This window comes from Gorilla gorilla, chromosome 19, assembly GCF_029281585.2.
Source record: "Gorilla gorilla gorilla isolate KB3781 chromosome 19, NHGRI_mGorGor1-v2.1_pri, whole genome shotgun sequence".
NCBI classification, from domain to species: Eukaryota; Metazoa; Chordata; class Mammalia; order Primates; family Hominidae; genus Gorilla; species Gorilla gorilla.
In genome coordinates this window covers 15358370-15383102 of record NC_073243.2, presented here as the reverse complement: position 1 = coordinate 15383102, position 24733 = coordinate 15358370, and the positions used below count along the sequence as shown (strand labels likewise).

General features: G+C 53.8%; 1 protein-coding gene and 1 long non-coding RNA gene across 6 annotated transcripts in view; both read left to right on the top strand.

Annotated features, from left to right (window-relative positions):
- The first annotated feature begins 5247 nt into the window (after positions 1-5247).
- Positions 5248-15434, top strand: LOC129527981 (uncharacterized). Of its 2 annotated transcripts, none has more exons than XR_008673097.2 (3): positions 5248-5399; positions 12116-12277; positions 15178-15434. It is a non-coding gene; the product is annotated as an uncharacterized lncRNA (long non-coding RNA). The 2 variants fall into 2 exon arrangements; XR_008673096.2 differs by lacking the exon at positions 5248-5399 and adding an exon at positions 6634-6781.
- A 1866-nt stretch (positions 15435-17300) lies between these two features.
- Positions 17301-24733, top strand: part of DOC2B (double C2 domain beta) — a 36350-nt gene continuing 28917 nt past the window's right edge. Inside the window, exon 1 of one of the 4 annotated variants that reach the window (XM_055367065.2) lies at positions 17301-18170. In XM_055367065.2, the coding sequence (XP_055223040.1) occupies positions 17798-18170 (373 nt within the window). In that variant the 5' untranslated portion in view covers positions 17301-17797. Of the gene's footprint in view, positions 18171-18417; positions 19318-24733 lie in introns of those variants that run through there. The other 3 variants (XM_055367063.2, XM_055367064.2, XM_055367067.2) reach the window with 3 other exon arrangements.

The window sequence follows — 24733 nt, the reverse complement described above, 5'->3', positions numbered from 1 at the left end:
GATGGAAGTTTATCCTTTCCCTTGCCTGTTTGTGTTTTGTTGTGGTTTTATGATTGCTTTTTAGCCCGTTTTATGGAAATCTTTCTAAGATGTACTAGGAGCACCTCCTTTTTCCAGATCAACGTAGAAGTGTCTTGTAAACTTCGATGACTCGGTGCTGTGGAAGTAAGGAGACCTCTTTGTCCCCACACTGCCTGACCCTGGCATATTGGAGCTGCCTCCTTCTCCAGCCCCAGACAGCCCTCCCAGCTTCTTCTTGAATCTGCAGCCGGTTACCCCTGGGGAGAACAAGCCTTGCTGGTGGAGGGGAGATAAACAAGCTCACCAAATCATTATTCTTAATTTGCAGGAAGGCCAAAGCTCCCTCTGAGCCGAGCTCTATTCTAAAGACATTTTTTACTGTTTAGAAGTCTTTGATTCCTTTACTTCCCAGCAACTGGCTGAGTTCCCAGGGCTGAAGTTGCCTTGAAGTTTGACTGCTGAGTAAGAAAAAGAGTTTTCCTCTGTTTTGTTGTTAATCCAGAGTTTGAGCTGGGAGCATAAAGATTTCAAACATACCGAATAGGATTTCTTCAACTAGATGTTTTGGAAAATACAAATATGAGATCTGAGAAGAACAGATACAAAAGAAAAGAAGTCTCAGTTCCAGGCTAAGGTGGACGGAAAGGGGGTGCCCTAAGGAGGCTCGAACCTGAGACAGTCTGTGAACCAGAAAAACCTCCCCTAGAGTTTGGGGGCCAGCGTGCAGCTGCTCACATTTTTATTTTGCTAAATTAAGAATATAAAATAAGAACTATTGGATAAGATCACCCTTATTTTAGAAAAGAGAGGGGAAAAGTCAACAAAAAAAAGCTGTTTGTTTTTTTAATTAAAGGGATTTAACTTTATGAAAAACTTCCTACATTGCCCTGTGCTTTTCTTATTTTGTCATGGGTGAGTAAAGCTGTCAGCTTCTCGGCTTCTGTAAACCACCAGGGTAGGACCAAGACTTGGAGGCCGGATACTAGAATGCCTGGGTTCCAAGCTCGGGATCCTGCTGTGAACGCCTGGGTTCCAGGGTCGGGATCCTGCTGTGGACGCCTGGGTTCCAGGGTCGGGATCCTGCTGTGGACGCCTGGGTTCCAGGGTCGGGATCCTGCTGTGGACGCCTGGGTTCCAAACTCGGGATCCTGCTGTGGACGCCTGGGTTCCAGGCTTGGGATCCTGCTGTGGACTCCTGGATTCCAAGCTCGGGATCCTGCTGTGGACATCTGGGTTCCAGGGTTGGGATCCCTCTGTGAACACCTGGGTTCCAGAGTCGGGACACGTCTGTGAACACCTGGGTTCCAAGCTCGGGATCCTGCTGTGTTGCGTGAGTGGGGGTCGAGTGTTCTTTGTGCTGGGTTGTGCAGTCCAGGTTGTGCAGACATACAGCCTGGGTTTGAATCTGGAGTCCATCTCTAGCCACGGGGCCCTGCAGAAGGCCGCTGTGCCTCAGTTTCCCCATCTGTAAAATGGCAGTAGTTGCTGTGCCCTGCTCGTGGACCTGTGGTGAGTCCCCCTGTCTGGCTCTCATGTCTGCTCACTGGCTGCTGCTTGTGGTTGCTTGTTAGATGTGGCTCCTACAGGCCCTTGCAGGTCTGTGTAGACTCAGAGGAGTCAGGGGGCAGAAAGGAGCTTTGGGGATGGAAGCACCAGGCCAGTGAAAAGAGACGCAGCAGATTCGACGTGGCCACACGGGGCCAGGAAGTCCCCAGAGTTCATGCCTAGCTCTGTCTTCCAGGTCCTGAAACTTTATCTAAGGACCTCAGCAGGCACTTGGTAGCATAAAGAGAGGGTGGTGGGGCATGGGACCCTCCTGGCTGAGAGTGCCTTTCAGAGAAGGGGTCTGCCCCTGATGGAGCATTTCTCAGATCTGGACCCTGACAGATGGGCCACCAGGGGACCCCGGAAGACTGAACTCCTGTCTCCCACTACACACACACGTACACACACACACGCATGAGCCCACATACACACTGACATTCTCCTCACCCTGAGTAACACAGGATCTGTGAACACCAATTCTAGTCAGTTCAGTGTGTGTACAGCTGTGTGAGTGGGTACAGCTGCGTGTGTGTATACCTGTGCCTGTGTGGGTGTGCACCTGTATGTGCCTGTGTGGGTGTGCCTTTTAGGGTTTGTACACCCGTGTGGGTGTGCATCTGGAATGGTGTGTGAACGCACATGTGGTCTTGGGTACACATATGCATGTGTGTGCACACACGTGTACAGCCTACACACACAGAACTGTGCACACACTCAACTGACTAGAGTTGGTGTTCAGAGATCCTGTGTTGCACATGTATATATGTAAGTATCTGTGGATATAGGCTGAGCATAAAAATTTAAAAGTTTGTTCTGGCCAGGCATGGTGTCTCATGCCTGTAATCCCAGCTCTTTGGGAGGCTGGGATAGTGGATCACTTCAGGTCAGGAGTTTGAGACCAGCCTGGCCAACACGGAGAAACCCTGCCTCTGCTAAAAATACAAACAATTAGCTGGGTGTGGTGGCAGGTGCCTGTCGTCCCAGCTACTTGGGAGGCTGAGGGAGGAGAATCACTTGAATCCAGGAGGCAGAGGTTGCGGTGAGCCAAGATCTCACCACTGTACTCCAGCATGGTGACAGAGCCAGACTCCGTTTCAAAAAAAAAGCTTTTTCTGACGTATCTCCCTCCCCCTTTCCACCCATCCTCCTCTTTTCTCTCTTTTATTCCTTTACTGTAATGGAAAAAAAGGAAAGGCAGCCAAGGAGACCAGCAAAGGGCCAGCGAGCTTGAAGTCACATAGACCTAGATTCAAACCCCAGCTCTGCTATTCTCTGTCCAGTGATACTGAGCAAGTCACTTAACCCCTCCAAGCCTCGGTTTCTCATTCCTACCGTGGGATAAGAACATTTGCCTGACAGCACACGACAGTAAGAGTGCACAAATTCAGAGTGGGTGGCTGTGTGGTGGGTGGCTAAGTGGCTGACTCTGGGGTCAGACTGGGTGTGCAGCCACCTGTTCTGTGAGTTTCTAATAGGGTGGCCGTGGACAGTTTGTTACCCGCTCTGTGCCTCCGTGTCATCGTCCCTAAGACTGTCACCTTGTGGAGTTGCTATGAGGAGTGAATGTGGTGGCATATTTAACACCTTGCAGCAGTGCTTGGCACATAGCAGGAGATTTATAAGGGGCAGTTATTAAAATGTGTATCAAAGGCACTTAGGAAAAAAAAAGAGAGAAAGCAAAAAAGCATTTAGACTTTTTTTCTCTTCAGAGACAAGATCTTGCTCTGTCGCCCAAAGCTGGAGTTCAGCGGCGAGATCCTAGCTCACTACATCCTGGAACTCCTGGGCTCAAGCAATCCTCCCACCTCAGCCTCCCAAGTAGCTGGGACTACAGGTGCAGCCACTGTGTCCAGGTAATTTTTGAAAAAAAATTTTTCTTGTAGAGACAGGATCTCACTATGTTGCCCGGGCTGGTCTGCAACTCCTGGCCTCTTAAAATCCTTTCACCCTGTGCCTTCCCAAAGTGCTGGGATTACAGGCATGAGCCACCATGCCCAGCCTATTTAGAGTTTTTAGGAGGGATGGAAATGATCTAAAATTGGATTGTGCTGGTGGTTGCTCAAGTCTTTAAATTTACTAAAAATCATTAAATTGTGCACTTAAAATGGTTGAATTTTATGGTGTATAAATTATGTCTCAATACAGCTGTTTTTTAAAAAGCATTTAGAGTTAGTGAAAAAGCAACTTGCAGAATAATATACACAGTATTGTTGTCATTTATGAAACGTTTTAAACTATGTAAAACAATACTTCTCTAATATTTGTCATAAAAATATCAAATGCAGCCTGGAATGATATATGTAAATTTCATAATTATGCTTGCCCCTGGGGTGGGGTTGAGACACAAGAAGGGAATTTTTATCTGTAATGTTTTATTGTATTTATACTTTTTAAAGGCCAGGAAAGCTGCGCAATGATGTCACATAAAGTCATAACGTAAAAACGGCAAAGCCAGGCACAATGGCGTGGGCCTGCGGTCTTAGCTACTCGGAAGGCTAAGGCAGGAGGATCGTTTGCATCCAGGAGTTCAAGTCCAGCCTGGGCAGTATAGCAAGTCTCCATCTCTAAAAAAATAAATAATCATGGGGGCAGGGAGAGGTGCCTAATGAGAGAAACACACGCTGAGGGTGGGGAAGGCTGGCAACTTCCTGTTTCATGACTTGGGTGGTGATTATGCTGATGTCTGCTTTATAACTAATCATTTCAGGCAACTGTGTTTTATGCAGTTTTATATGCTATCATTCACAATCTTATGAGTTCAAAAATCCCGGGCTGGGAGCGGTGGCTCGCACCTGTAATCCCAGCAATTTCAGAGGCTGACGGGGGAGCATCACTCTAGCCCAGTAGTTTGAGACCAGCCTGGGCAACATGGCGAAAACCAGTCTCTGCAAAAAAAAAAAATACAAAAAAATTAGCCGGTTGTAGTGGGATGTGCCTGTAGTGCCAGCTACTGAGGGGGGCTGAGGTGGGAGGATCACTTGAGCCCAGGAGGTGGGGGCTGCAGTGAACCGTGATTGTGCCACTGCACTCCAGCCTGGGCGACAGAGCAAGACCCCGACTCTTAAAGAAAAGCAAACGAAACAAAACCCTCCATAAAAAATGAAAATGTTAGGGTGGATATGCTTTGGGATTTGTTATGTTCTTTTCTACAGTCTTGTGTATTAAAATTCAAAATAATTAAAACAAAATTATGGCCTGCTTTGCAGGTTGGGGTGGGGGCTGTTACGTATGTGGGATAACACACTGAAGTGCCTGGGGAAAGGGAGGGAGGCTTGCCCACCCTCCTCAACTAGGGGAGCCCCGAGGCGTGGCCGTCTCCATTCCCCGGAGGAGCAGCCTCCCAGGCTCCCAGACGCCAGCAGACGCTTGGCACAGGGGCCTCAGACAGCCTCCCTGATTTACGAGGCTCTACACGTTCCCCGCTGGTGGATGGCCCTCCGCTCGCCCTCCCTCCTCCCTCTAAACGCTGCTGTCTCCAAGGCCACTGGCCCAGAGTGGGAGCCGCACAGGCAGGGAGGAGTCGGGCTGGCCTCCCTCCTCCTCCCACCCAGCTGCCCCGTCACCCGGTGGTCTCCCCCACGGCTGCCTCCCTTCCACCTCCGTGAATTGAGTGCTTGCCCTCCATGAGCCAGGCGCCAGGCTAGGCCTCTGCCTCCAAGGAGGCTTGTAGACCAGAAATGAGCAGGGCCTGAACACAGCTGCTTTCCACGGTTCCCCAGGCCTCTCTAGGAGTTGGCCTCAAGTGAGACCTTCAGTGAGGATGAGCCCCCCATGGGATGGTTTGGTGGCAGAATATTCCAGGAGGAGGCCCTGGCCAGTGCAAAGGCCCTGAGGTAGGTGGGGCTGTGAGCCTGCGCAGGTGTGAAAGTGGGGAGGGTAGGACAAAAGCATGAAATGGGTTCTTCCCGAGTACTAAGACCTTTCTACCAAGGCCCCGTGGGAAGGCGTGAGCCACAGTCACCACCGGGGCGGCTGGAAGCCAGGTGGGGTAGGAACAGTCTCCCCGCTGGCTGCACAGGGGTGGACTTTGAGCCCTGAGCTAGAACCCCAGAGGGAGCCGGGAGCCCTGGCCCTGCCTCCCAGTTGCTGTATGACCTTGGACAGCTCAGGCCACCTCTCGGCCTCGGTTTCCACATTTGCAGAGCTGGTGAAAACTCTGCTGGAACTCCCGCTTCAGAATACTGGGCCCCACCCTGGGCCTGGAGCCTGGGCTCCCTGGGAAAGGGTCCTGTGAACCTCCCAGGGGGTCCCAAGGCAATCGAGTTGGGCCCCACAGCTCAAGGGCCACAAAGATGGTGATGCCCCATTCAGGTCCTCAAGAAATTCAACCCCGTTGGGGAGACACACTTGGACAATAATCACCGACTGTAGTGAGGCCCATAAGGGTGGCCATGCCAGGGGACCACTGTGGAAAGCTCGTCGGAGGAAGCAACACCTGAGTGGGGTGTTGAGGGTAGCATAGGAGTGTGGCAGGTGGTCAAGGGTGAATGAGGCTGCCCAGCAGGCTGAGCCATCTGAGCAGGGGCGTGGTGGCTGGAGCTCACTGGTGTGTTTGGGCGCTGGGCTGTGGTGGGAGTGGGGAGATGGGGGGCACTGAATGAGTTATAAGGATCCTTCATCCCTGAGTCTTTGACTCTGAATGCAGACAGCAAAGGGCTCCCCGCACTGACCCATAAGACGGGTGGAGCCCACAGCATCAGTAGCCTCCAGGGGAGTGTGATAGGAGGGTGACTACATGCCAAGGCCACAGGACAGGTGCAATAGGAGCCACCGGGCCTCCACCCTCTGCCCCGTAGGGCCCCTTCACACCAAGAGCTCCAGCCAGGCTCAACCACCAGCAGCTCCCCAAACACCACACTCCTCCCCATGCCCGGCCTCAGCACGTGCTGTTCCCCCTGCCCGGACCCCTTCCTCCTTCCTGCAGCTCTTTGCTGGGCTAACCTTTTCTCAGCCTTGAGGTCTCAGGACTGAGGCCAACACAGTGCCTCCTGCTCTTGCCTTAGGGCAGAAGAGGGGTCAGGGAGACAGCGGGTGGGGCTGCAGAGGCAGGGGCTGACGTGTGGTTAACCTGATGCAGACCCCCAGCCCTCTGAGGAAGGCTGGGCATGAGCCTGAAGGCCAGGCCTTGTAGGGAGTCCGGGACCCCTGGGTCATTGTCCTGTGGGTTCAAGGGAGCAGAGGACTGGCCCAGCACTGGCAGGTGCCACCAAGGATGGTAAGCAAAGCTCAGCTCAGCTCGCCTTCCCTCCTCACCCACAAAGAACTATGCTCTGCCACCTGCAGCCTTAACATGTTGGGCAAGCATGCCCCTTCACGGGGGCAGGGGAACAGGTAGCTGTCACGGGGGCAGGGGAACAGGTAACTGTCACGGGGGCAGGGGAACAGGTAGCTGTCACGGGGGCAGGGGAACAGGTAACTGTCACGGGGCCAGGGGAACAGGTAACTGTCACGGGCCAGGGGAAGAGGTAACTGTCACTGGGGCAGGGGAGCAGGTAACTGTCACGGGGGCAGGGGAACAGGTAACTGTCACTGGGGCAGGGGAACAGGTAACTGTCACGGGGGCAGGGGAACAGGTAGCTGTCACGGGCCAGGGGAACAGGTAACTGTCACGGGGGCAGGGGAACAGGTAACTGTCACGGGCCAGGGGAACAGGTAACTGTCACGGGGGCAGGGGAACAGGTAACTGTCACGGGGGCAGGGGAACAGGTAACTGTCACGGGGGCAGGGGTACAGGTAACTGTCACGGGGGCAGGGGAACAGGTAACTGTCACAGGCCAGGGGAACAGGTAACTGTCACGGGCCAGGGGAAAAGGGAACTGTCGCTGGGGCAGGGGAGCAGGTAACTGTCACGGGGGCAGGGGAACAGGTAACTGTCACGGGGGCAGGGGAACAGGTAACTGTCACGGGCCAGGGGAACAGGTAACTGTCACGGGGGCAGGGGAGCAGGTAACTGTCACGGGGGCAGGGGAACAGGTAACTGTCACTGGGGCAGGGGAGCAGGTAACTGTCACGGGGGCAGGGGAACAGGTAACTGTCACGGGGGCAGGGGAACAGGTAACTGTCACGGGGGCAGGGGAACAGGTAACTGTCACGGGCCAGGGGAACAGGTAACTGTCACTGGGGCAGGGGAGCAGGTAACGGGGGCAGGGGAACAGGTAACTGTCACGGGGGCAGGGGAACAGGTAACTGTCATGGGCCAGGGGAACAGGTAACTGTCACTGGGGCAGGGGAGCAGGTAACTGTCACGGGGGCAGGGGAACAGGTAACTGTCACGGGGCCAGGGGAACAGGTAACTGTCACGGGGGCAGGGGAACAGGTAACTGTCACGGGGGCAGGGGAACAGGTAACTGTCACCGGCCAGGGGAACAGGTAACTGTCACTGGCCAGGGGAACAGGTAACTGTCACGGGGGCAGGGGAACAGGTAACTGTCACAGGCCAGGGGTAGGTGCCAGTGGTCAAGGGTGTCAATTCTGGAGTCAGACTGCCAAGCCTCAGGGCCAGCCTGCTTCTTTCTAGTTATGAGACCTTGGCCATCTGCTTAACCCTCACTGACTTAACACACCCTAGTTTACTGTAATAATTATATGTTTATTTTAATGTGCCATAGAGAGACGTAATCAGCACAATTCCCATCATAGGTATTATTGTTAGGACAAAGCTAACCTGGGTATTTAAGGGATTTTTAAGTAAGTCTGTTTAAGGAAAAGCACTAAATAAATAATAGTGCAGGTTCCAGTTGGGAAGCTGATTCATAAGTGATGAAAGTTAAGGTAATGCCAGCTGGGGTTTTCCTTAGATGCAGTGATCTTCGAACTGTTCCCCAGACCCTGGGAGCCCCAGAAGGTTCCAGGCAGGCAGAGATGCACAGACTAGGGGCTGGGAGAGGGGTCAGGGTTGCTCTCCAGGGGAGCATGAGGAAGCTGCTCATGGACCAAGGGCTCCCCCTCAGTGCAATTTAAATTTTTTTATTGTGAGCTTATTTTTATCTGCTTTTTTTAGTGTGGTAAAATAGACATAACCTAAGATATACCATTCCAACCATTTTTCTTTTCTTTTCCTCTTTTTTTTTTTTTTTTTTTTCGAGGTAGGGTCTTGCTCTGTCACCCAGGCTGGTATACAATGGTGCAGTAATGGCTCACTGCAGCCTCGATCTCCCTAGTTCAAGGGATCCTCTCCCCTCCTCCTGAGTAGCTGGGACTACGGGTGCATGCTACCATACCCCACTCCTTTTTTTTTTTTATTTTTTGTAGTGATGGGGTCTCACTGTGTTGCCCAGGCTGGTCTCGAATCCCTGGCCTCAAGCGATCCTCCCACTTTGGCCTCCCAAAGTGCTGGGATTACAGGCGTGAGTCACTGTACTTGGTCTTTTCTTTCTTCTTTCTTTCTTTCTTTCTTTCTTCTTTTTCTCTCTTTCTTTCTCTTTCTCTTCTCTTTCTTTATTTCTTTTCTTTCCTTCCTTCCTTCTTTCTTTCATTCTTTTTTTTTTTTGAGACAGGGTCTCACTGTGTTGCCCAGACTGGAGTGCAGTGCTGAGAACATGATTCACTGCAGCCTCAACCTCCTAGGCTCAAGCAATCCTCCTGCCTCAGCCTCCCCAGCAGCTGGGACCACAAGGTGTGCACCACTGCACCCAGCTAATTTTTAAAAAACATTTTGTAGAGACAGAGTCTCACCATCTTTCCCAGGCTGGTCTCAAACTCCTGGGCTCAAGTGATCCTCTTGCCTTGGCATCCCTGAGGGCTGGGATTACAGGTGTGAACCATGTGCCAGGCCATTTCAACATCTTTTTTTTTTGAGATGCGGTCTCACTTCTGTTGCCCAGGCTGGAGTACAGTGGCGCGATCTTGGCTCACTGCAACCTCCACCTCCCAGGTTCAAGCGATTCTCCTGCCTCAGCCTCCTGAGTAGCTGGGATTATAGGCATGCACCACCAGGCCCAGCTAATTTTTGTATTTTTAGTAGAGACGGGGTTTCACCATGTTGGTCAGGCTGGTCGTGAACTCCTGACCTCAGGTGATCTGCCCACCTTGGCTTCCCGAAGCGCTGGGATGACAGGTGTGAGTCACCGTGCCCGGCCCATTTCAACCGCCTTTAATTGTACAGTTGAGTGGCATTAAGTACAATCACAATGTTGTACAACCATCACCACTATCCATTTCAGAACTCTCTCATCATCTCAAACAGAAAATGCATCTATCAAATAAAAACCCCCTATTCTCTACCCCAAAACCTCTGGCAACCTCTATTCTACTTTCAATCTCTACAAATTTGCCTATTCTAGGGCTAATTTTTTCCAACAGGCTAATACACATGCATGGTAAGAATTCACAGAGCAAAAAAGTTTCCCTGTCCTCTAGTGCTCTTCCCAGATGAACTGTTGTTACCAGTTTCCTGTTCATTCTTTCAGAGGTATTCTGTGCATATACATACAAATATGCACGTGTATACATATCTTTTCATTTATTTACAAAGGGAATATGCTTTTTATGCCTCTTGCTTTGTAACAATAAATCTGGGAGATGAAAAGATATTTAGTACATCAGAATATCAATATCTCTTCCATATCAGCACACACATCTTTGTTAATGATTGTGCAGTGTTCTGTTGTACAGGTGAGGCATACTGTATTTAGCCAATCCCTTATTGATGGAAGCTCTTCAGTTTTTAATCTGTTGCATTTATCTATTGACAGCACATGCCCACCCTTAGCAGCAGAAATGAAGTAGGACCCAGTTAGCAAGGAGAACTAATTAAACATAAAAAAAACCTACCAGACTAGCAAAAATTCAAGTCTGGCAATACCAAGTGTTGACAAGGACAAGGAGGAACTGGCACTGTTACAGATGGTTGGTGAGAATGGCCATGGTTCTAACCAGTTTGGGGAGCAGCTAGGCACTCTCTAGTCAAGGTAAAGATATACAGACCCTAGGCCCAGCAAATTTCCTATCCAAGAAACTGTAAAGAAACTCTCCCTGGCCAGGTGTGGTGGCACACGCCTGTAATCCCAGCACTTTGGGAGGCTGAGGTGGGAGGATCACTTGAGCTCAGGAGTTTCAGACTAGCCTGGGCAACCTGGCAAACCCTCTCTCTACAAAAATTATAAAAATTAGCCAGATGTGGTGGTATGCACCTGCAGTCCCAGCTACTCGGGAGGCTGAGGTGGGAGGATCACCTGAGCCCAGGGAGGTTGAGGCTGTGGTGAGCCGAGATGGCACGACTGAACTTCAGCCTGGGCAATAGAGTGAGACCCTGTCTCAAAAAAAAAAAAATCTCATATACAGACCAGGAAACAGGAATAGCCATTGCAGCATGTTGATGATAGCCACGCATAGGAACCAGCTTAAATGTTCAACAATAGGAGAAAAGAGAAATAAATTATGGTGTATTCACATAGTGGAACAGTAGACAGCAATAAAAACAAACTATAGCTAGATGCATCAACAGGAAAAAACTTCACAAACAATAATAAGTCAAAAATGAGTTTAATGAGGTTACGTACAGTATGATGCCATTTTTACAAAGTTTTAAAGCTTGCAAAACAATACCATATATTGTTTATAGGTACACACATTTGTAGTAAATGTAAAACTCAGTTCATGTAAGCCTGGGCAACATAGCAAGACCCATCTTTAAAAAATAAAACATAAAAAGATTAGCTGTACGTGGTGGTGCATATCTGTGGTTCTGGCTGTTGAGGAGGCTGAGATGGGAGGATCACGTGAGCCCAGGAGTTCAAGACTGCAGTGAGCCATGATCACTCCACAGCATTCCAGCCTGGGTAACAAAGCAAGGTCCAGTCTCAAAAAAAAAAAATAAATAAAAAGGGCGGGGGGTGCCAGGTGTGGTGGCTCACACCTGTAATCCCAGCACTTTGGGAGACCGAGGCAGGCAGATCACCTGAGGTCAGGAATTCAAGACCAGCGTGGCCAACATGGTGAAACCCCATCTCTACTAAAAATACAAAGAACTATGCCCACCAAGCATGGTGGCAGTCACCTGTAGTCCCAGCTACTCAGGAGGCTGAGGCAGGAAAATTGCTTGAACCTGGGAGGTGGAGGTGGCAGTGAACCGAGATCGTGCCATTGCACTTCAGCGTGGGCAACAGAGTGAGACTCTGTCTCAAACACAAAAAGTGGAACACGTTATCATTGAAAGCTACCACTTGCATTGTTAATTCCTTTGAATTGCATCATGAATTCAAAGCGATTGGAGGGAACATTGGTGGCTGTTGGCCCTGGGTTTCCACCAGCCCTGGGCTAGTTAGAGTTTCTACCCATTCTAATTCATGTATAATGCTGAGATGTTCACTCCAGTCATGAAGACCCTGGGCTAGTGGTCCCCAGGCCTGTGGGAGGGAGGCTGGTCTGTGCTGTGATATAAGCCTCAGGCTCTGCCCCTCTTTCTCCCAGAGGTCATTTCTAGAGCTTCCCCAGAGGATTCAGCATTATCCCTCTGTGACATCTAATCTCCTGCCTTAGGCAGCCTGATCCTGGGCTAAGTCTCTCCTGGCAGGGGAGCCTCTCACCCGGCCTCTTTCAAATCCCACAGCACAGACCTTGGCAGTGTGGAGGGAGAGAGCCTGGTTTTTCCGCCCAGCCCTGGGCAACCTTCTGGTGTCCCAGGATAGAAAAAAGACTCACATTTCTTTGCACCACTGAGCCCATCACTGCAGCACCAGAGCATTTGACATCTGCAAAACAACATCATTAGGTAGGTGTTAACTTTTCCCCACTGGTAGGCCTGGTGCTCGTAAATGTACTGTGACGAGTGTAATGTGTTTATGAGAATGCGCATAATAAATTATCAGAAATAGGCTGCATTTTTAATATCACTTAATATATCAAGTTGGCCTCTAAGCAGCCACACACTATATTGCAAATGCTGAGCTGACTTGCTGGCATCAGCGCTCCATCATGCTCTTCATGCCGAGGCCATAGCGTATGCCAAGAAGGAGGCAGGGGACCCCCAGAGTGGTGGTTCCTACCTCCCTTCCTAACTTCCCCTCCATCATCTGGAATCTAAGGAAAAATGGGCTTCATTTATCACTGGGCCCCCTACAGATCACAGCGGGGGGCCTGTTACAGGGCAGGTGCACAATAAATATTTGTTGAAATGTGGCTTCATGAATAAATGAATGGACAAGAGACCTTGGAATGCCCCTCTCCATCAACCAGCAACATTGTTTGGATTTCCTCCATCCAAGCGCCTCTGTTGGGTTAAAATTTTCTGTTAATACAGAGAACATTCTATTAGCACAGCAGGACAAGATCTCTGGTTATCAGGGAAGGGTGGAAACGGAGGACACATGTTAGGCCTGGGTCAGAGAGGGCCCTTCTTCTCCGGGCACATGGACGCCAGCCAAGATGCCAACCAAGGAACATCCAGCCAAGTGCTGCACAGAGGGCATTTCCTCAAAAACACATGTTACCTCCTCTAAGAAGAGCCGTTAACTGGTCCTTCTCTGCCGAGACCAGCTTGGTCGGGGAGACCCTAACCCAGCAGCGCTAGAGGAATTAAAGACACACACACAGAAATATAGAGGTGTGAAGTGGGAAATCAGGGGTCTCACAGCCTTCAGAGCTGAGAGCCCCAAACAAAGATTTACGCACATATTTATTAACAGCAAACCAGTCATTGGCGTTGTTTCTATAGATATTAAATTAACTAAAAGTATCCCTTATGGGAAACAAAGGGATGGGCTGAATTAAAGGAACGGGTTGGGCTGGTTAACTGCAGCAGGAGAATGTTCTTAAGGCACAGATAGCTCACGCTATTGTTTGTGGCTTAAGAACGCCTTCAAGGGGTTTTCCATCCTGGGCGGGCCGGGTGTTCCTTGCCCTCATTCCGGTAAACCCACAACCTTCCAGCGGAGGCGTTATGGCCATCATGAACATGTCACAGTGCTGCAGAGGTTTTGTTTATGGCCAGTTTTGGGGCCAGTTTATGGCTAGATTTTGGGGGGCCTGCTCCTAACACTTCTCCACCAGGAAAGAGGTCAGAATACCCAAACAGGAGGAGATCAGACTCCCCATTGTGGCTTTGCCAAACCTCTCTGGAAATTCCAACACCTGCCTTGGGTTAGGCACTCGCTTCCCCAGTGAAGAATCACTAAGTATTGAGAGATGTCACTGATGGGCATATGTTACACATGTGAACAGTATAGAGGCAGCCCAGCAGGTTGAAAATCACCGTTAAACCATTAGCACCCTCTAGCCCAGCAAGTCTCAACCTTCACTGTGCACCAGAATCATCAGGGGTACTTGTTAAGGTGCATCCTGAGTATGCACACACATATTCTGAGTCAGTGGGTGTGAGGTGGGGGCCTGGAATCTGCATTATTGATAGATATCCTGGGCTGGGTGTGGTGACTCACGCTTGTAATCTCAGCATTTTGAGAGGCCAGGGCAGGAAAATCATTTAAAGCCAGGAGTTTGAGACTAGCCGGGGTAACATGGCAAGACCCCGTCTCTACAAAAATTTTAAAAATTAGCTGGGGATGGTGGTGCATGCATTTGGTCCCAGATACTTGAGAGGCTGAGTTGGGAAGATCACTTGAGCCTCGGGAGGTCGAGGTTGCAGTGAGCCATGACCGCACCACTGCACTCCAGCCTCAGTGACAAAGTAAATAGACATGCTAGTGCTGCAGATACCTGGACCATTTCTTAAAGAACCCACTTTATCTCATTTGACAGGAGCCTTTGAGAGGGTCTGTGGGGAGTTGGGAGAAAGCAGAAGCTTGTTGGGAAAAGCAGAAGGCAGAGAGGCAAGGGCACAGGGCTTCTGAGGGCTGTGACCAAGGGCAGACTCCACCCACTTAACTTTGCCAGAGGCTGGTCCAGCTGCCCAGCTGCCCACCTCAGCATGGGGAATGGAAGGCAACATGATTGATGAGTCTTTGGACATATCCAACTGCTTAGAGATGCCCACACATGCCAGCCAGCGCCCAGCCTTGGCAAGTGCATCCATTTCTCACCTGGTCCTGGCAGCAGACAGGGAGCAGCCAACCACATGTCACTGGTAGAGAAATCAAGGCAGGCACTGGGAGTGCAATGACAGTTTGCACCAGGAAGGTTTGCACCAGGACGATTTGCACCAGGAAGTTTTGCACTGGGACGGTTTGCACCAGGAAGGCAGGGGCAACAGAATCACAATTCCCTGAGTGCCAGTTGCACACTGGGCACTGTGCTAAGCACTGTATACCCATCCTCACCTTTAACTCACACAAGGTTGTTCTTATTCTCCCCCATTGCAGATGAGACCCAGGGCCTAAGTTAAACAACTTGCCCAAAGTCCGGCACGCTTAGGAGGAGGCACACCTGACTTTTGACTCTATGTCTGCCTACTCCCTGACCTATGCTCTTTCTAGAAAGTGGACACTTGCCCAGATAACACCACTTCTATCCACTTCTATCCCTTGGGGAGGCCCTACCCCATTTCAGCTGGGCTCAGAGCTGGGCAAATTCAGACCTAGAGTGGATTTCAACTCTGCCACCTGCCAAAGGGTAGACCCCAACATGCCATGTGTTTCTCTAGTGGGCATCCTTGGGTTCCCTGGCTCCATGCTTAGGAGGCTGGGCCCTCCACCTGACTTCTTCAAAACCCTCCCCAAGAGCCAGCTTCTGCAGAGCCAAGAGCCGTGAGCCGATCCTCCAAAAACCAGACCCACAGGACAAGAGGCCAGGAGGGAGCAGCCAGCTCTCGGTGAACACAGGCACAGGGCCTTGGCAGGCTCAGCGGCCAGGACGTCCAGGTCTCATCTCCAGTCTGCCTCTTGCTAGTCACCTGACCTCCCGCAGCCTCAGTTTCCCCATCTGTAAGGTGATGACGACACCCTCTAGCTCCTTAGTAAAGGAATGATAAAATGACAGTTCAGCGTCTGTATTTTAATACCTGCGTCATTATGTAATCATTTTGTGATGCAGCCACCTCTGGCACAGAAAAAGTCACTCTGTGCCTATTTAAGGATTAATACCCTTAAGCATTCCTGGAAATGAGAACCCCTCTGTGCCAGGCTGCCCTTCCAGGCTCTTCTGTCCTTCCCTTGGCCGTTGGCTCTTGGAAGGCTGAATATTTCTCCCACCAGGACCTCAGACTATCTTTAGGGAACCCCGGCCGGTCCATTCCCACTGTAACCCCTGAGGCTCTTGGCCTCCTCCCATCCTCCTCTTCCCCCTCCTTTTTTTCCCTCCTTCCCCTCCTCCTCAGTTTGGGCTTCCCCTGTCCAAGAAGCCTCAGGATGAGCTTTGGGAACAAGGTTTTACCTGTGTTTCCAACTCTGCTCTGAGCCCCTGAGCTCTGTAGCGGAGGGGAGGGAGGGAGGAAAGGGAGAAGGGAGGGAAAGTGGAAGCATCGGACAGTCAGGACACTGGGCTCTCATCGCAGCTCTGCCGCCAGCCAGCGGCCACCCTGGACACATCCTTGTGCCTGAGCGCTAATTTTCTCCCCTGTGAAATGGGAACAGCAGGCCCTGCCTACATCGTGGGGTGGTTTAAGGAATCAATGAGATGACAGCTGTGAATGTTCTTGGCGCAGTACAACATATGCCGTGTGTTTCTCCAGTGTTTTCAAAGGCCGGTAGTGCCCGCCACCACCCAGTTCAGAACTCACCACAAAACATGAATTTCTCATCACTTCTCACCACGAGTCTTGTCTTTCCAAAGGAAGGGAGAAGGGAAAGCCAGCTGAGCACCTCTTACCTGTCGTTCTGTGCTGGATGGGGCCTTGCCACAATGCCGTGCAGTTGGAAATAGCCTCACTTCATAGATGAGGAAACTGAGGCTCAAAGAGGTGAAATAGCCTGCCAGAACTGTGCAGCTGGAAGCCACAGGGCAAGGCTTTGCCTCTCTTTTCTCTGCTCCCCATCACTCTGCAGGGGTTATGGTGGGGGAACAAGAGAGGCTTGGAGCCCCTCATTCAGAGGCACCAAAGGCACCCGCTAAGAAGCTAAGTGTCTTACACGTCAGTGGAAACCAGAGGGTAAACAGGATTCCATCCATGCCCAGGGCTTTCCGGGAACACACCTGTCCAAGCAGCAGCAGTTCCCAACAGAGCTCTGGTCCCGGAAAGCCGGACAGCCAGGGCTGGGCCCTCTGGGATTTGTTTAGTGATCTGACCGCGTGGGAGGCCTAGAGTAGGAGTGGGGGTGGGGGGAGGGTGCCGCCCAGCCTCATTGCATCACTCACCGCCCAGGCCCTGCCCTCACCCCCTCCTGACCAGGCCCTGTGCAGGTTCTCATCCACCCTGCCCCGGGGGGTCCTTCAGACTCTACTCACTGACCAAGTGAGGGACTGACCCGAGGTTAGAGTGCTGTGTTGTATGTGACCTGAGAATATGTGTGCACAGACTGAGCCCCGGTGTCCTTGTGCAGTTGAGCGTGTACATGTCCTGCCCGTGTGTAGGCAGCCTGTCCCTACACGCTAGGAGTGTGACTCCACGTCCTGCTAGAGGGGGGAGGAGAGAAGGAGTTGTGCCCAGGGTCCCCTGATCACTTCTATGGGCGCATGTTTGTGCGTCTTGTTAGGGGTGCTTGGGGGTATGGAAGCCTGTGCCCTGGGTGCCCTTGATCACCCGTGTGTGTGCTCCATTAGGTGTGCGCGCCTGTGCATTGGGGGTGTCCTGTGTCACAGCTTCCTAAACCAACCCTGTATGTGCGCATGCAGACGTTTGTGTGTGTGACCTACGGTGTGAGCGAGCGGATGCTTCCACCACGTGTCTCTGCACACGCATGTGTGCGTCCCGAGAGAGCGAGCGGAGCCCAGCGTGGGCTGGCACGCGCGGGAACGTGTGGGTGCGCGTCCTGCGGGTCCCTGCCCGGCTGACCCTCAGCTTGTCCCGCGGGCGTGCATGAGCGGAAGGCGCCCGGCGGCCCTGCCTGGCCGCGAGTGTGCGCGCGCGGGGTCCCGGGCCGGCGTGCACGCCGGTGTGAGTGCGAGTGCGAGTGAGTGTGGCGCCGCGCGGCTCCCTCCGCTCCGCGCCGCCCGCGCAGCCCGCACACTCACCCTGCTTGGTTGCTGCCGGGTGACGCGGGCTGGGCCCGCCCCCTGCCTGCCGGCCTCTGGCACTCGCTCGCGCCGTCCGCAGCGGAGCGGGCAGCAGCCAAGTCAGGGCCGTCCGGGGGCGCGGCCGGCGATGCCCGCAGCCCCCGCCGCGCCCCGCCGGGCCTGCTGAGCCGCCCCCGGGCCGGGGTCGCGCCGGGCCGGGCCGCGCCCGGGGCGGGGCGGCGCTGCCTGCATGACCCTCCGGCGGCGCGGGGAGAAGGCGACCATCAGCATCCAGGAGCATATGGCCATCGACGTGTGCCCCGGCCCCATCCGTCCCATCAAGCAGATCTCCGACTACTTCCCCCGCTTCCCGCGGGGCCTGCCCCCGGACGCCGGGCCCCGAGCCGCTGCACCCCCGGACGCCCCCGCGCGCCAGGCTGTGGCCGGTGCCGGCCGCCGCAGCCCCTCCGACGGCGCCCGCGAGGACGACGAGGATGTGGACCAGCTCTTCGGAGCCTACGGCTCCAGCCCGGGCCCCAGCCCGGGTCCCAGCCCCGCGCGGCCGCCAGCCAAGCCGCCGGAGGACGAGCCGGACGCCGACGGCTACGAGTCGGACGACTGCAGTAAGTTTCCAACGCGCCGACTTCGCGCCCCCTCCCCTGGCTCGGGCTCGGCGCCCCCACGGCCTCGCGGCTTCCCTCCGCCGGTCCCCCTCGCGCGCTCGCGCTCTCCCTCGGTTCACAACCCCGCCGCGGGGTTGCGGGCCCCTGGCGCACTCGCTGCGCTCTCCGCGCCCTGCCCACCGGCCTCGAGCCCTCCCCCGACCCAGACCGGAGAGGAGGGAAGTTTGGGGGCACCCTCTGGGGGTGTCCCATTTCCGGGGCCGGGTTCCTCGGAGCCGGCGCCGCGCCCCCTCCCTGCCAGCCCGCCCTCCCGGAGCTCCGGCGCGGGCGGCTGCTTTTGTTCCCGGGAAGGGCGGAGCTGCGTCCCGGGGAGACACCAGTTGCTGCCGGCCGCGCGGTCGCTCCCCGCTCGCCAGCCGCTCCGGGAGGGCATCGCGGCCGAGGGTCGGGGCTGGGGCGAGCTGGGGAGGGGCCCGAGGCTGGGAGCGGCCCGGCCTCCCGCGTGGGCCCGGCGGCCCGCAGAGCGCAGCTGCTTTGCTGGCGCGCGAGCAGAGGACCAGGAGGACCGCGGGGCCGCTTGTCCTTTGGAAAAACCTTGGCGTTTCCTCCTCCGGTGTCCATGGACCCCGCCGCAGCCCTCGCCAGGGCCGCGCACCTTCGCCCACCTGTTACGCCCGCGGTCCCCGGGCAGAGAGGGCCCCCCAGCCCGCTCCCCCTCCTCCCGGACTGAGCCCTGAGCCCCTGGGAGCAGGCGAGCGCCGGAGTCCCGGGACCGAGGCCCGGCCGGTGGGCGCTCCTGGCGCCTTTTCCCGTCCCCGAGGGTGCCTGTCCGGCCCGAGCCGGGACTGGCTGGGAAACCGAGGCCGGAAGAGGTCGCAGTCCAGTGAGGAATCGGTTTGCGCGAGGTGGGGATGGCATGTGAGAACCCCCTCCTAGCTCAGCTGTGGCTCCAGACTTGTCACTGAGACCTGGCAAACCAGCGTGAAACCCCAGCCCTTCCCGGGATGTGGCCCTTCTCCAGGGCTGGTGCTGCCCCTCCCTCCCCTGCGCAGCAGGGATGTCTGCGCCTGGCTTGGACATTCACCAGGGCCTGTGGGCTGCGGGCCTGGAGTTTCCCAAGCATCAAATGTGCCACCAGAAGCTGAAGGTAGGGATTACCAGTGCCCCCTGGGCACAGACCCCCCATCGCCCCACCTGGGGAGGCCCATCAGCAGTGGCCGGTTAGAGCAGGGGAAACTGCCTGCTTTGCACTTTCTAGAGGCCTGGACCACGGCCCTCGGGCCAGCGCCTGGCATATGAAGGCCCTGCCCTGGGGCTTGGGGGCTGGGGAGCAGTCTTGTCCCTCCACTTTCCTGCCAGCTTGGGGAAATTGGGTCGGAAGAGTTTTTTGCCCTCAGGGCTGTGCCCTAGATCCACCCCCCTCCCCTCTGCCCCTGGCACCCTGTGCGAAGCTCACCCTGGACTTGGTGATCCCCTGGGTGGGCCCTGAGTGGGACCCAAGTCACTGCTTTGGCTGCCCTGAATCCAAAGCCTCCCCCAGAAGAACGGATGGGAAAGTTGTTCCCATTTCCGGCATCTCTGCTGCTGCACCAAGGAAGTAAGAGGGGAGGGCAGAGCTTCAGGCCACCCTCCTGGTGCCACAGACGGCCCTCTGCATGGCGAATGGCCAAGAGGCTTTTTTTTTTTTTTTTTTTTGCTGTCTCTGAACCCACAAAGCAAGGAGGGGACCAGGAAGCTAGAAACTCAGGCCAGCCAGCTCCATCTCCAATCCATCAGCTCAGCAGCCCTTCAGGGAGCATGTCCTGGCAGCAGGGCTGGGCCCCTGGCCTGAGATACATGCGGTGCAGGGGCCAGACTCACATGGGGTCAGCAGTGCAGGGCAGAGCTGGATGCAGCTTTGCCAGCTTGAACTGTGGGCTGGCCACACCCGTATTATCAGGACATGCCAAAGAAATGCTGAAAACGGGCTCAGAGGAGCTAAGGAGGACGGTGTGCCACTGAGCTAGCGCCAGCTTGGGCCCCTGTCGCCCCCTTCGAGGGGGGCCCCACCCTAGGCTTGGATCCTATGGGAGGCTGACAAACATCCTAGGCACAGGAGCCCAGAAATCTTGGCTCTTGTCCATGGTGGGGGAACAGGTTCTGGGGTGGGACTGCCTTCCACCCAGTACCCCAGGCGGTGCCCCCCTCTGGGCTGTGACAACCAGATCCCTAGAATAAGCCTCAATGATTCAAGCCAGATGGTTCATTACGGCTTTAGCCAGGGTTATGCTATTTGCTGCCCTAATTATTGGATTATCTCTGTTCTGACAAAAAGAAATGAGGGCGGTTGCTCTGTTGTCCAAGGCAGAGAGTGAAGTGCTGTTTATTTACTCAGCCTTTTCTCCTGGCTCTTTAAAGCCCTTCCTTTATTAAGTCATGTCAAAGCACAAGCACACAACTCGCATGTTCCCAGCAGATCTCGAAGAGGGGCGATGACAGGGAGGAAAGGCAGTGGATGTCCCAATGAGGAGCAGGACCCAGTGTCGGCCCTGCCAGTTCTCCTAGGGTGACCTCTGTGGCGTGCTGCCCTCCAGGTGGGCCGTGGGCCACACACCCCACACGCTGCCCCTACCTGAGAGGCTCTCCTGCCCGGCACCCACCTGTGGAAGCCCAGTCCATTCTTCAAAGCTGTAATCACTAGAGTGCCGTGGGTTGCAAGTGACAGATAACCAACTCAGAGTGGCTTAAACAATGAGGACAGCTGAGGTCTTGCTGCACCAGGGTGCACCAGTGCAGCAGCCCCTCAGCACTGTCGGAGTGATGGTTCTCTCCATCTTTGCTTGTGGCTGTGCGCTTTTCCTTGTAGAGCAAAATCAAGGCCCGTTTCCTATTCCTAAGGGTGTCTGGGTGAGGAAGGTTCAGGTGCAAACCAAGGTCAGAATGACGCTGTCAGTCTCCATCAGCCAAGCAGGACCCTCAGGTCCAAGGTGGCTGCTGCAGGTCCAGGCATCACATGTAACAATAAGGTCCTTGACTGGGTAAGGAATTGGTAAGGGCCGATTCCTTTTCTCGTGTCTCAGTTTAAGAGCGAGGAAACCTCTCCCAGAAGTCCCCAGGAGACCTGTCCTTTTGTCTCGTTGGCCAGAATTGGATCACGTGCCCGTGTTAAACCTGCCCTGTGTGGTTCACCCAGGACCGGGTCAGGACTGATGCCTGTGCAGGTCTGGAGCAAGAACAAGGCGTTGAGTCCACCACAAAGGTTCTCCGTGTTAGGGGGCATATTCCAGCCCCCATGGGCTGTGGTGCCCCTTCCTTTGAGCCCAGAACCTCTTTGGCCCCGGTCATGTTCTACCTGGACCTGTGATATTTGTAATGCACTCGATGTTATGGCACCAACTATGTGGCAGGCTCTGTGTTAGGCACAGAGATACAAGAATGCTGAGAGGCAACCTCTGACCTGAGGGTGTTCATCAAAACCAAGACAAACAGGCGACCCCACAGCGAGGGACAGGGAGGCAAGAACCCAGATGGAAAGCTCTGGCTAGCGGAGGTCACTCACAGAGAGGGCTCAGCCCTAAGACTGGGAGGAGGGAGGAGGTGGGCTGACAGAGGGAAAAGAGGAAAGGGAGGTGCTCTTGGCAGAGGGACAGCTGTGTACACAGGTCCTGAAGTGTCAGAAACTCAGCCCAGTGTAGGCAAAACAATAGAGCCAAGTGGCTCAAAGAAGGGGAAGAGACCTATGAGGAGGCCAAAGTGGTCATATCACACAAGGTCTTGAATGCCACACCAAGGAGGCTGAACTGAGTCCAGGAGTTGATGGAGAACCTTTCAACAATTTAAAGCAGATGAATGAAGATGTTTATAAAAATCTTAACACTCGTCTCTAAGCTCCTGGGAAGCAGGGATGATGGCTCGTTTCTCTCTGTCCCCCCTGCAGTGCCGGCCTGGCTGAATGGCTGTTTCCCCAACTATAAAATGCTTTCAACACAAGCTTGATGATTTTCTATGGTCCTTGCCACAGTTGTTTTGTTTTGTTTTTTTAAACTATTTGAGAGCCTGACATTTTTCTTAAAAAAAAAAAAAAATCAGGGCAGATTTCCTATTCCCAAGGGTGTCAGGAAAGTCCAGGCGCAAACCAAGGTTATGATGATGCTGTCAGGTCTCCATCAGCCAAGCAGGGGATGTTCGGCCTTAGAGGAGCCAACAGGGGCTTGAGCTTGATTTTCTCTGAATTAGCCCCATTAAAGCTCTGTAATTATCGACAAGCGGGTGACAACTCTCAAAGGCCCATTAGTGACCAACCCTCATGATTTTTCCGAAGATGTAAACTTCAGTGGGGTCATGTGATCGGAGCGCCCCAAGGGCAGGGCACTGTGGCTCACAGAGAAGCACCTTCTCCTGCCCTTAGGGCCCTCCTCACGCCCAGCACAAGCCCAAGGTGCTTTTCGAACTCGGAGGGCTCCCAGGGCAGGGCAGCGGCTGAGCCCCCACTCTCCTTCCCCTAGAGCAACTCTGCTTTTCTCTCTTTTTGTTTCTTGGTTGCATCCTCCTAAGATTTCAGCTAAACAAAGTGGCCAAAAAAAAGCTTTTTGGACCAGGGCAGAGTGGCCCGTGTGTGCCTGTAATCCCAGCACTTTGGGAAGTGAAGGCGGGAGGATTGCTTGAGCCCGGGAGTTCAAGACCAGCCTGAGCAACGTAGTGAGACCTACCCCCCCCGCCCCCACCCCCACACACACCACTGTCTCTTTTTTTGTAAATATATTTTTTAAATTAGCCGGGCATGGTGGTGGGCGCCTGTAGTCCCAGCTACTTGGGAGGCTGAGGTGAGAGGATCGTTTGAGCCTGGGAGGCTGAACTGTGATCGCACCACTGTACTCCAGCCTGGGTAACAGAACAAGACCCTGTCTCAAAAAAAAAAAAAAACTTCTTGGGAGCCAGTAGGCTTTAAGGGAGAAACTATCAGGATGGAAGTGAAGAGGCCTAGATTCTGTGCCTGGGTCTGCTGGGCCACGCTGAGCAGCTCACCTCCCCTCTCTGAGCCTCATTTCTCTAAAGGGAAATGAAGAGTTTGGGCCATGTGCTCCGTAAGAGAGCTTCACCAGCCTCTCAAAATTGTGACTGAGCTTCTATTTATGAACTATCACTTCTTACAGACCTTCCAGTGGAGTTCAAAGAAATTCATCAGTCCCTTCCTGGTGACACACTGGGTGTGCTGTTCCTTCCCAGGAGGTGGTGACAGGTGTCAGTTTTCCCCCCAGGCAGTGGGAGAAGATCGCTGCCCTCCTTGGACAGGGGTTTCTGTAGAGCCAGTGCAGGGGCTCCTCCCCTCCAGGAGCTGGGTGTCCCAGGGGGAGCAGGCAGCCGCTCTGTCTTCTGGCTGTCCTTCTCTGGGGTTGGGAAACAGGCAGAAATGAGAATGTGCATTTTTACGCTTGGGTGTCACACCAGATCCCAGCTCCTGGGAGCACCTGGAGGGCAAGTTGGTTTGAATGGACCAGCCATGTGTGTCTGCATCTGCTGTTTGTGGGTCTCACAGGTGTGGCCAAGGCATGGTCCCTGTGCTCAGGGGGCTAATTCGCTGGGGGAACAAACCCCAGGTAGGCCTGACCTGAACAGCAGATCCATTTACTCTCATGTAAAGCCAGCAGCTTCAGAGAATATTCTTACAAAAGCACAGATTGGTGCATCTTGGGCTGTGGCTGTGTTCATTGCTGCAGGAGCAGTGGGATATACCTCCCTTCCTGCAGCCTCACCTGCCTGGTGTGGAGATGGCAGCTAGCATGCAGGCAGCTGAAGGCCAGCTACAGCCATTGCTGCTGCACACATACCGTGCTCAGGAGAACGTGCCTCAGGCTTCACTCAAGACCTAGTATTTATTTATTTTTTTGAGACAGGATCTCGCTCTGTCGCCCAGGTTGGATACAGTGGCACAGTCACACTCACTGTAGCCTCAACTTCCTGGGCTCAAGCGGTCCTCCCACCTCAGCCTACCGAGTAGCTGGGACCACAGGCATGCGCCACCATGCCCGGCTATTTTTGTATTTTTTGTAGAAATGGGTGTTTCCATGTTGGCCAGGCCGGTCTTGAAATCCTGGGCTCAAGTGATCCACCCGCCTCAGCCTCCCAAAGTGCTGGGATTATAGGCGTGAGCCACCACACCCGGCCATTTTTGTAGTTTTTGTTGCCATGTTGGCCAGGCTGGTCTCGAACTCCTGAGCTCGAGTGATCCATCCTCTTCGGCCTCCCAAACTGCTGGGATGACAGGCATGAGCACCGCACCAGCCACTCAAGGCCTGTTGGCTCTTAGTTTGCACACAGTTCCAACAAGTATCATCACCTGGTCTCATGGGAGAAACAATTATTGAATAGGTGAGAGCTGTCTGCGCCAACACAGACAAGTAATCTAATAGGAGTTTCAGGCTGATGTCAAAGGGAGAGGCAGAAAAATGAAGAAAACCGAAAAGAGGGCCACCCGGGACCCTCTGGTGCAGGGGTTGCTTCGTGTCCCCTTTTGCCTCTGGACCATGACCGTGACATACGGAAGAGTCATCGTGGCCATAGCAATGACTCAGGTTATTCAGAAA